The sequence below is a fragment of the Ruditapes philippinarum genome, unplaced genomic scaffold, assembly GCF_026571515.1.
Source record: "Ruditapes philippinarum isolate M1 unplaced genomic scaffold, ASM2657151v2 ctg1599_1_1_1_1, whole genome shotgun sequence".
NCBI lineage: Eukaryota > Metazoa > Mollusca > Bivalvia > Venerida > Veneridae > Ruditapes > Ruditapes philippinarum.
This window is the reverse complement of record NW_026862866.1, coordinates 68,340-80,592: the sequence shown is the minus strand read 5'-3', so window position 1 is coordinate 80,592 and position 12,253 is coordinate 68,340. Positions and strand designations below refer to the sequence as shown.

The window sequence follows — 12,253 nt, the reverse complement described above, 5'->3', positions numbered from 1 at the left end:
CTATTTCGGAGTCTTACACATGAATTGTACTTTAAAGCTGAATGCTTCAGAAGAGCGAAAATACCCCAAGACAATCAAACATCAGAAAAATGTACTACGAGTTTGAGAAAAGTAAAACGATTTGAGATTCACGTAATAATAATCATTTACATGTTATGTTCGATAATAAGCAGTATTTATAACCATATTTCTACTGCATGGCTAACGCAGTACTTAGGGTCTATTTGTGCATATTTTGACCTTTTTGTGGTTATTAACGTGAATAATAATTATTGTTAGTGTCGTTTGCAATGTGAAAAATACGTTGTTTGTTCTCTTCACAATATTTTACGTTAAATGATTTTACAATTTTTTATGAATATTAATTCAAATATTTTTGCTTTCTCTGGAAATTAGGAGAACCGATGAAAGACTCCTTATGTTTTATAAGATAGTGACACTCACATCCTCTTTCTTTCAGACAGATTCTCACTCCATGCGCGGATTTATATCACTATATATAATATAAATCCGTGCTCCATGTAACTACTACAAATATTCCTTTTTTTTCCTTTGGAACTTACTGCCATCTGAACTTGTGTAGACCCTTACCCTGAACCAATTTAAACAGGGAGTGACCATTCTTCCTAACCGTGTTTAAAATGAAAACATTGTTTTTATCTGTTTTAGCTATATACTTTCTTTTTTTACTAACACTATCAACTTTTTTTTAAATTTCAACTCACTATTAATACACGTACAGAAAATACCGTTATTCTCTCTATTAAACTCTCGCACATACACGCACCTGCACGTAATACTCGAAAGAGGGTGTTGCAGTAGATACAGACAAATATAGATATGGAGACTTGCTGCTTTAAGTCACGTCGGATGCTGCTCTGCATTGTTGACTTATTTAGGTGGACGACTGACTCCGGAATCATACCAAACATATTAGATACTGAGAAAGTATAGTCTACGGTTAAAAAGAAATAAAGAAAAAAAAAGACGATATTATTTAAATTTCTTTTTGGTAGTTAATCTTCGATCTTCCATTTGATTGGACAGTATTTTTAGTATGCGAAGTGATTTCCATCATGGAGATCTCCACATTTAAATTTGTGTCTCTTTTATTTTATCTATTTTTCATGTATTTTGTTGGTAGCATAATATTTACTAAAGGGTTTTTACTTAAGCGAGATGTAATTCCTTTAAACAGTAGCTGTCGTGTTGACTTTGCATCATACTGGGACGGAAAATCACACGGGGCAGAGGTGACCAGTTTTCTCTTTAAATTTCAACTGTAATAGTAACCGGACAGGAGTAGTTAGTTTATTTATTGTTTGGTTTTTGTCAAAATAACCATGACGAAACAAATTGGAAAGATTCGAATGTTTGATTGTGTCATGTATGATGAAGATTCAGGATTATATACCTCCATAGTTGTTGCTTTAGTTTATGTACTGCATGAAATACTGTAAATTGTAAAGAGAATATATAGATATCCAAATAAATTTATTTATGGGGCAGCACGAAATACCCAAATACACCCAAATATTGCCCAAATATATCCAAATATTACCAAATTATACTAAAAATAAATGTTTTCTACTAAAAAAGTGCTGTTTTAATCATGAATACAATATACACTTTCACTAAGATATAATCAAACATACCCAAATATACATTTTCCTATCATTGTGTTTTGAACCAAAATACTGTATATGTACTCTGTTAAAGCTATTTTTTTTTAAATAACATGGACACTTGTATACAATATGAAATTTCAACAAAATTACACCTTAAAATTGTTAGTTAAGACAAGAAATACCATATCCATATCTTGATTTAAAATTGCAAGTACATTCATAAAGAACCTATATAGTAGATAAGCAAATGTCACAACTTTATTTCCTTACAACATCTTAACTGCCCATTTCAACGGAATGAATAAAAGTTTTAGCAGGCTAAGTCATATTATTTTAATATGAAAAAGGCAAAGCCTCAAAGCGAGCTCGATGTACTTTTTACGTGAAATAGTATGAAACAATCTCAAATGCAGTGACGGGACGGAGTGCGTGTGACGTCACACGTACTGTGTTAAATATAAATATGACCCCGTCCCCAGAGATCTGCCGAGGACGCGATTTTGCGCCATTGGCGCTAAAAAAATGAGAATGGCGCAGGAAAATCGGCAGCAAAGGGCCATGGGCGCATCTAAAATCTGTGCCAGACTTATAAGAAAACAAAACTGTCTGCTGGGTTATTTAGTCATCCAGTCAAAACTGGTACCAACAGTAACATGTTACCCATGCTCCTGTAATTACGCATATTCTTTAGTTTATCCATTCCCCTATAGCTTTTGTCCATGTTGTCTACTTACCGCATTTCTTCTCATAATCCCTTTCCCACACAGATACTCATTTCTACTACCGTAAATTTAATCCAATAAACAAACAAACAAATTATACAAACTACTACTTAATATTTTAAAAATGATTATCGGTAACTGAAAAAAAAGTGTTGCTTATTTTAAGAAATACTGTAAGTTACAGTTATAATCTGACAGGTGTTCAACTTGATCAACCCTAAGGTCACTCAAGTTCACGCAAGTTTTGGCTGATGAAGTGTAAAAAAAGATGTATATTTCGTCATCAGAATGTTTGACAGGGTGATTAACCAATCAGAGAAACATTGTGCATGACTTTTTTCATGATCAAAATGTCTGTCGGCAAATGTCTTTGATGTATGCTGTCTACACAGAGGCATACAAGGGGCAATGAAATTCGTCAATATACAGTGGTAAGGGACATTTGGTGCAAAGTAGGAACAATTAAATGGATAATGCACAATATAAAATATTACAAGTAAGAACCAGCAATTATGTGAACAAATTTGGATATCAAATTTTTGAGCAGCCATTAAAAAAATATTTTCATTTTTGCCTGCAATTAATATTAGTTAGAAAGTTACCATGTAGGCATAATTTTTAATTATTGGTAAAGTACTGAATTATAAGTGAACCACTTGTCATAAAATATGATTTAAGTTTTATTACCTGGGAAATTCAATTACATGTATCTACAAACTTTTTAACAGTTATTTTGGTCAATGTTTACTTATTTTCCCAAGGCCCATACTTTGGTAAAAATGGCCCATCATTTTCAGACCAAGTGGGCCCAGGGCCCAGTACTTTCAAATTCTTGGCAGATCTCTGCCGTCCCTGTCGTGAAATGAATTACGAGTTTTGAAAACGTTGATAAAACTTTGTTTGTTTTATTTCACTCTATAATTTTTCAAGCGAAATAAAGATTATTTTAAGTGAAATAAATGTAAAACTTAAAGCGTTTGCGACATTAAAATAGCGCACTTGATTTGTTTGTTTTGCACGTGCTGTTTGGCGCTACATTGTGATGTCACGTAAACAATACTTTAAACGTCTGTACAGCGTTAACGACTGAATAAAAGATATTGGTGTTCGGATTCATTTTCTTAGTTAGACCATTTTCTTTCATTCTAGATAGTTTTCACAACAAAATTCGACAAAAAATTGTTTTTATTTATCAGATTTCAAACAAAATGGCGCCTTCGATTTTCATTTTTGTATTTTCTGATCGCAAGATCAGATAAATACATAGCTAACATCCACAGTCTGACACAAAATTTCCTAACAGTCCTAACAACGCAAAGTAGTTCTCACTCAAAACTGCTTAAAAACCACCAATTTAAAAGAAAGAATAATTTTTAATGTAGGCATTTAACGAATTACAGTGCATTAAAAGTTTAGATTAGTCAATAGAAATATGAGGTTACAATCACAAATTTCGCGGATGAATATCTTTTTACTCAATGAAAAATGTTCGGCTATTTCCGTAAAGCTTCGGATTATCATGAATATCATTTTAATCAATGAAAATGCTATTTTTAGCTATGCCGATTACCGAATACTCCAGAGCGTAGTACACAAATAAATCTGACTGTCGAGTAGTGGAATATATACATGTCGGACTGTTTTGGCGAGAAGATTTCCGATAAATTATTTTCATCAGTGTTAAACAACACTTTTACCGTGAACAAAATACCTCGAAATTAATAAGGATTACAAACACGAAATGGAAATTCTCAATTTAGAATTACATAATGTATTCGTTTTTATCCAAGGTTCATATGTATAACTTCGCCGTGGTGCAGAGGTAAGCGGTCTCGTTGAGGGTGTGAGAGGCTTATGGTTCAAATCCTAGTCGAGGCAATTCTATTTTTTTCATGCAAAATTCCATATGTAAATCTCAAAGTGTTCTAGAAGAAAATCAAAACGCTGTCGCTGCGTAAGATGAATTATAGTATATAAAAAAACTTATACAGGAAAGTACATACAGATAGTCAGTATGATTTAGATTGCAAAGATCAGAAAATACCATAGAGCTGCAGCCCTTTGATTTATACACAGCTTCCGTTATTCTGGTTCCCTGTCCAATTATGGTTCCCATAAACGTGCGCGGGTGACCAGTCTACACATCCGTATCAGTCAGAATTTCTCAGTTTTTATCGATATCTTTAAATTCGAAAGGTTGCGATGTCTCCAATTCGGTACTTTGGACGAAAGTTTTCAAAACCATGACTTAGCAGGTACTCGCGTTACCGTAAAGCTCGCTTTGCGAGCAGGCCCTTCGGGCCAGCACCTCAAGCTCGCTATAAATACATATTTATTTCTCATTGTAATCTATTTTTTATACAAAAAAAAATAAATATTGCTATATTTGGGTGTATTTTGGTATGTTTGGGTATTTCGTGCCGCCGAAATAATGCCCAAACAAAGACATAATGAGAAGGGAGTTAGTACTAACTCATACTGCCAGCCAAAAGTTGTCGCTATATCATAAGTGAGTTGTGTGTTTTTAGTTTTGTTTCCCTTTCTCCTGGAATATTTAAATGTATGCTATACAGACATTCGGCTCATTTGTCTCATCATTAATGGTAAAATTATCTTGAAATAATCTCCTGTTGATTACAAAGAAGAAAATTAATATCCATCATCTGCTTAATATATATTTTCTATAGATAAGATTACAGATATTATACACTGTATTGACAAAGGGAGTCACATGACCTGAAGAAGGTAAACATTCCCAATGCCCAGTGTTTATGTACATTTAAACTTGCTACACATTTTTAGCAATCAACATAGTAGGTGATTTAATGATAAATAATTTTATGCATGAATTCTTATAAAAAGAACAGACACTACAAAAAAGTAATTATCAAAAAAAATATTATTAAGCTTAAACTTTAAAAATAATTGATAGTACAGTTAAAAATAATTGATAGTACAGTTATACACTCCAGAGTAATTGTTTCATGTACATTTGTAGAAACAAATGTATCCTTTAGAGTAAATAGATAAAGCCTTGATTATGAGTCCTTTCTTTTTCTTGCATATCAGAAATTGATTGAAACAAGTCTAAGCTATTCATATTGTATGATTGAAACAAGTCTAAGCTATTCATTTGACATGTTCATTAATGTTTCCAGAGTTCACAGTGACAACTTTTGTGAAATTTTAACGCTTTAACCTGACCCACGCGGGTCAAGTTAGGAAACCGACATTTTATTCTTTATAAGAAGAGAAGTATTGCTCCTGCCTAGACTAGTGTATTCATTTTGAGGAAATTTACTCAATAATGAATGAAAAATTTAAAACAAAGAAATGAAAATTTTGCCTGTGTCTCCCTTTAACAGCATTTTTTGGCTTTGAACACTTTATATCTAAAGACATAACAGTAGTTTAAACTAAATTTACAATATTTATAAACACATTGAAAATTATTAATGGATAATTGCAACCTGGAAATAGACCTGTAATTATATCTGATACATGAGCTGATCAGTAATTAATGTGGTCAAGATGTGTAATTTTCTTCATTCCCCCTAGTAAAGTATAGTATTTTCAACAGCAGCCGTGTGTATGTTTACCCTCGATAGGGTTTGTCGATACAGTGTATTGGTTTTATATGTCAACAAGGGCCCCAGGTTCTAGTCCCTGTGAGGCAGCACAATTTTTCTCTCCTCCTGTGATATTTGGCACTCAATGTGGTGGCAGTTGAGCTATATCTCCGAGTCAGTTTACATTAATAGAATAAAATAAACAAATTTATTTAAGATGTTAGTTTAATAAATATAATTAATTCCTAATATTTCTTATATAAAAGTAAAATTCAATTTTTTCACTTCTGTTTATGGTTTAAACATATTTATTTACGCTTGATTGCTAAACAAGTTCTTGCAACTTATTTAAATCACTATGGAGTTTGCTTCCTGGAACCAACCACAGTGTTACCAGTACTGGTGTCATATGAATAAACATGGTTGTGATTCGATAAGGTTTCAAAGTCAAACCCATGATCCCTGGGTTGAGATGCAGACACCTTAACCACTAGGCCACTGCTCCACTTCTGTTTATGTATGTAAGATTCATTTTCAAAATTTTTCTTTTCTTGATTTCAGGGATGCTGGCTTCACCGACGTTTTGACAAAGCTGTAATTATTCTTATTGATGCCTTGAGATTTGACTTTATAGCCCCTACTAGCAATGCCAAAGAAAAACCATATATTAATAAAATGAAGACAGTACATGATCTTATTCAGCATAAGCCCAAGAATGCGAGACTTTACAGATTTACGGCTGACCCTCCTACTACAACTCTACAGAGGTTAAAGGGCTTAACTACTGGAAGTTTACCTACATTTGTTGATGCTGGATCAAACTTTGCTAGTGTAGAAATCACGGAAGACAATTTTGTTGATCAGTTGGTACGGTCAGGGAAAAAGATAACATTTCTTGGTGACGACACCTGGACAAATTTATTTCCAGGTCGATTCCATAGAGAATACCCATATCCCTCTTTTAATGTTAAGGATCTTCATACGGTTGATAATGGTGTATTAGCGAACATTTATCAAGAGCTACGATTAAAAGATTGGGATATCACAATTGGACATTTTCTAGGTGTGGATCATTGTGGTCACAGGTATGGCCCAAATCATCCTGTGATGGCAGACAAGTTAACGCAGATGGACGAGATGGTGCGGAACGTGACACAGAGACTTGACAAAGACACGGTGTTGTTTGTTCTCGGTGATCATGGTATGACTCAGTCAGGTGATCATGGTGGTGACAGTGATGAGGAACTAGATGCCGCGATGTTTGTCTACAGTCCATCACAGGTATTCTGTTTATCAGTTTAATCCGGAAGAATATTCCATTAAATATTTGCTTTGGTGATGAATTAGTCAGAGAGGGCTTAACCTGAAATACATATAATAATATACTTGATACATTATCAGAATTTCAAATATTTTTTTATGAACTTAAAAAAGTATTATAATTAAATATCTGTTTTACTTCTACCATAAACACTTTGTTAAATATAAAATAAGCCATTCTGAGAAATATAGTCATAAACAATGACATTTAAATTAATTACACATATTGTGTGTAATGGCACAGTCTAGATTGAACACTGAATTATTATTATATATGTATGTAAATTGTGTGTATATATAATATATTTACAGATAACGGCCTCTAAATATGAACCAGGGAAGTTCCAGACTGTATCCCAGATTGACTTGGTACCAACCATATCTCTTTTGCTTGGTATTCCAATACCATTCTCCAACCTTGGTACAGTTGTCACAGGTATGAACGTTTGTGTATTTTCAAATTATATAAATGCAATAGAGATTTTCTATTCAGTCTTGGTTCCATAAGCATAATATAAAATAATATAGCTATACATATACTTGTTAAGTTTATATGGATTATATATTTTAAATGAAATATATTATCTTATATGGACTATACATTTTTTTGTGTGTATTTCATTGAGACATGAGAACAATTATAAATATTTTCACAACTAGATGTGAACTATAATCATGCAAATCAAAAAAATCATTCAAGTTGTGGAAATACATATATGCAAGTTTCAGGTTTAGTTATCTCATTGAAAGTAAGAAATTTCAAGTCAGTACTCAGTAGTTCCCAATCATATCACGCAATTAATAAAAATTGCATAAACTTGTTTCACAGCTGAGCTCAAATATTTTTAAACTGAACTAGCCTTCAGGTTTTAAAACTTTTTTTTTGAGTTCTGTCTCAGATCTCAGGATTTTCATTGGACAATATACATTCTGTGCTGGTTTCTGACCAATCAAGTGACTGAGCTCAGAAAAATTCTTTACAACGTTGGACCCAAATTGTGTCATGGAAGTGAGATTTCAAATTTTAAGTTTAGTTAGTAAGATTTCGAGGAAAGTCTCGAGTCTGTATCACTTTTCTACAGTATTCTACCTGGCCCCAAGGAAAAGTGACATATAATAAAAAAATCAGATTATGGCCCCCAGCAGGGCTTTAATTTAAGCAGCTTACACCCCTAATTACATGACCAGCACTACCTCTTTTACATGTTGAACTTAACAGAAAGAAATCTATTTCTATGGTTTTTAAACACATTTCAGATTTGATGAATCACTGCAGCTGGTCGAGGGACTCGCACATTAAAGAGGTATACCATTCAGTGGAGGCATTACGTGTAAATGCTGTACAGATCAGTCAATATATCAACCAATATTTGAAAACATCGTCTGATCTTCCACCACACAAACTTCTTGTTCTTAACGAGCGTTTAAGAAACGCAGAAGTGCAGCTACAAACGTTAGTGACAAATATGTTTACAAATAGTAACGAGGAAAATGTTCATGAGAAGTTGCACTATTTAGAAAAGGAGTACAAAGAATATATGCACGAGGTAAAGAAATTGTGTAAAGAAGTGTGGGCCAAGTTCGATATGACATCGATCGTGTTAGGGCTAATTATTCTAGGCGTGACATTGTTAGTGAATATTTATTTGTTATATCTGGCGTCGAGTCTGTCTGAAGATAGAGATAACGGGACCATGATAATTGTGATTATATTGTCGTTAGTTTTTATCGCATTCTCATTAGTTCAGTCGTTTTATCTTAACGACGGTGCGGTGAACATCATGGCATATATTCTTGGACTGTTTGATTTCGTTGCTTTAGGGATGATTATACTGATTACCAGAAGTAATCTACAGAGATCGGAAAAGACACCATCAGATTCCTCAGTCTCGTTCTTGCTAAAAATCGGTAAAGCCTTAAAGACATCTATAGACAATAGTGTGATTGGGATAATCATACTTATAACTTGTTTGAGTTACTTTTCTAACAGTTTTGTTGTTTTTGAAGACGACGTCTGCTTATTTTTAACACAAACTTGTATATGGTTTTTCTATTCTAAAGTGATTTTGAAACTGTTGAAGGAAACTAAGTTTACCAAAGATCATTCAAAGACAAAATCTAAGTCATTAAAGCTGGACATTAAAAGATTTACTTCTCAGTCAGTGATGTTAGTAACAATACTCTCAATTGCTTGCAGTTGGTGCGTAAGATTCTCTGTTAATTTTCGTACTAAACGTGAAGAGCAAATGACTGAAGCTGAAGCAGCAGGGGAGACAACTGATACAAATATTGAAGCAAATAAGAATGTGACATATTTTTTTAGTGTGGCTTGCCTTCTAGTCAGTATTTATCTTCCACGTAAATGGCTTACAGAAAGTGGGAATCTCAATAGCGCAAGTTTTTCAACACTTTGTGCGCGATATTTAATGCCAGTGGCAGCCGTTGCAACAGTCTTGTACTGGGCAATGCAGCATCTTCCAAACAAGATCTTAGATTCTTTGCCAGTTTGGCAGCAAGTGTTACTTCCACAAACAGTGTATATTTCTTTAATGATCTCAATCGTTGCCATAGTAATGTTCCCTATGCTGGTATACACATTACCAAATCAGAAAAACCAAATGTCAATATCCTCTACACAAAACGGGAAGGATATCTTTCATAAAGTGTTTAAATATGTGAAAAGTAACTGGGAAAATGATGTTGATTCAAGTGATGATACATCAAATGATGTTCCGAAGGTTTTTGGTCTCGGAACTGTTTATTCTTCTGCGGTTATTTATAGCGGCACTGCCATTATTTTATTACTTACCTTGTTGCTAGGAGAGGGATTTTCTCCGAGTGTTCTCACAGCTATTTGTGGCATATACTGCTTTTTTGAGTTGTTCACGATATCGGTGAAATTGTGCGGAGAAAGTGATCTTTTACTTAACGGTCTGTTAACAGTGTGTTTGATGATGGGAAATTATTTTTATGGGTTTGGACATCAGGCAACGATACCTGCTATAAGGTTTGAAACAGCTTTTATAGGTTTCATTGGAGACTGGGAGAATAAAATCATCCCTGCATTTCTGATTCACTGTAATATGTTTGCTGCGGAAATATTGTTTACATTTTTAGTGCCATTGTTAACACTCTTACCTTGTACGAAAGGTGTGATTGCAGAATACTTCTCATTTTGGAGAGACAATCAAGGCGGCAACTGGCGCGGTGATTTCGTCATGCATGAAAACCAAAAAGTGTTCCGCCATCTTCAAATGAAGATGTTTTTCTCATTGTACCTTTTTCATGGATTAAAACTGACATCCAGTATTTTAGCAGCAGCTATTCACAAGCGACATCTAATGGTATGGAAGATATTTGTACCAAGATTTGTATACCAGGCAATGTCAAGCTTCACTGTCTTTGCTGTGTCGATCGTAGTCACTTTACTGCTTGCAAGAGTCAATTCTTCTATAACTAAATGGGCAGCAAAAATTAAACAAAAATCTTAATAAGCGCTGAAAAGCACAAACTTGAAGAACCCTCTTGTAACTGGTGTTTTATAGTGCTACAAAATAGATGACTAAATCAAAATAACATTCACTTTGCTATATAGATACGGTAACTAATTTATATACAGAGTCATTACTTCCAACTAGTCTTGATTGAGGTACAACACTTAAAATAGGTGTAAAAAAAGGAAATAAAAATTTATACAATAGATGTACCTGAGGTAACTGTTTGTTTATAGAATAGAATAAACAACATTATATATTGAATCTCTAATAGACTATTTGAAAAATATTTGTTCATGGCAAAAAGAAAATGAAGAGATTTTATTGAGAAGTTATTCACCTACGACAATAATTCTGTTACGCTTCTTTATCTATTAATACACCATTAGTATGTAATACTGATGATACTTGCCCAGCTTTGGTCAGAATCCATGGATATATGCCTGTCACCCTTGAAGATATCTATTTATAATATAGACTTACATAGTAAAGATGTCTTGAAAATATAAATTTTATATATACATGTAAATGAAGCAAAGGAAAGTTTGGTAAATATATTGTATATTGCCAAAGAAATGTTCACTATAGGAGTCACAGGACTTTGTGACCTTGTTATCCTCAAAACATGTTCTGCTAATGGACCACTACTCCTTTGATAAAACGTTATTATAAGAGTTTCAGCATTGTTATTTTAGATTTTGTTTACATGAAAAAACTAATTTGTATGTTGCATCATTTTGCAATTATCATGTAAATGATTAAAATAAATAATTAAGTGATCTGAGAGGAATTTTTGTGAAAAAAATAAATAAATGGTTTGGGCATTATTACTCATTATCAAAACAAAATTGATTGCCTCACAGGATCATGTCAGTAAAGGGAGGTAACTTATATTACTTTGTCAATAATCAAATCAGAGTTATCTCTTACAATGTGTAAATAGTTGCATTATTCTTACTTGTGTTTATCAAAAAATATTGCTATTATATAAAACCTTGGTGCATGCTTGTAATTGTAATTTTGGTGCTGTATTTTGTAATTTATTACAGTTTTGATAATTAAGTCATTAAAGCATTTTTATCATTATTGTTTTTCGTCTTTTATTTGTTATTCAAGACTTTATGTCAGCAAAGATAAGTTTGTTATATAGATGGCATGATTTCTGAATAGTTTAGCCATTAGAATAACCATATTGACCTGAGGGACACGATTAATATCACTTGTTGAAATCTACACAAATTGATGCTACATGTTAAATAAGCTCTGGGCTTTGTAGTGTCACACAATAAGGCTTAAATGTGTTTTCCTTTATAAGTGTATATAAGTCAAGTGACCCTGGGGCGGGCCCATATTGACCTCAGGGGCATGATTAATGTAAGTTTTGCAGAGGTTCACAAAGTAATGCAACATGCTAAATATCTTATCTCTTGGTATTTTAGTTTCACACAATAAGATGATTTTTCTATACAAGTCTATATAAATAAGGTGACACACTGGGTGGCATATATTGACCCAAGGGG

General features: G+C 33.2%; 1 protein-coding gene across 1 annotated transcript; it reads left to right on the top strand.

The window, feature by feature from the left end:
• The first annotated feature begins 1,044 nt into the window (after positions 1 to 1,044).
• LOC132720423 (GPI ethanolamine phosphate transferase 3-like) lies at positions 1,045 to 11,750 on the top strand. The gene is made up of 4 exons (XM_060704566.1): positions 1,045 to 1,253; positions 6,481 to 7,200; positions 7,552 to 7,675; positions 8,497 to 11,750. The coding sequence occupies exons 1-4, from the start codon at positions 1,077 to 1,079 to the stop codon at positions 10,728 to 10,730; spliced, it is 3,255 nt and encodes a 1,084-aa protein (XP_060560549.1). The 5' UTR covers positions 1,045 to 1,076; the 3' UTR covers positions 10,731 to 11,750.
• Positions 11,751 to 12,253: the final 503 nt, after the last annotated feature.

Bases quoted from the DNA above. Each gene is read 5' to 3' on its own strand.
- LOC132720423 (XM_060704566.1), top strand. From the start codon at position 1,077: ATGGAGATCTCCACATTTAAATTTGTGTCTCTTTTATTTTATCTATTT. The intron at 1,254-6,480 runs GTGACCAGTTTT...TCTTGATTTCAG, and splicing joins GAAAATCACACGGGGCAGAG to GGATGCTGGCTTCACCGACG. The intron at 7,201-7,551 runs GTATTCTGTTTA...ATATATTTACAG, and splicing joins TTGTCTACAGTCCATCACAG to ATAACGGCCTCTAAATATGA.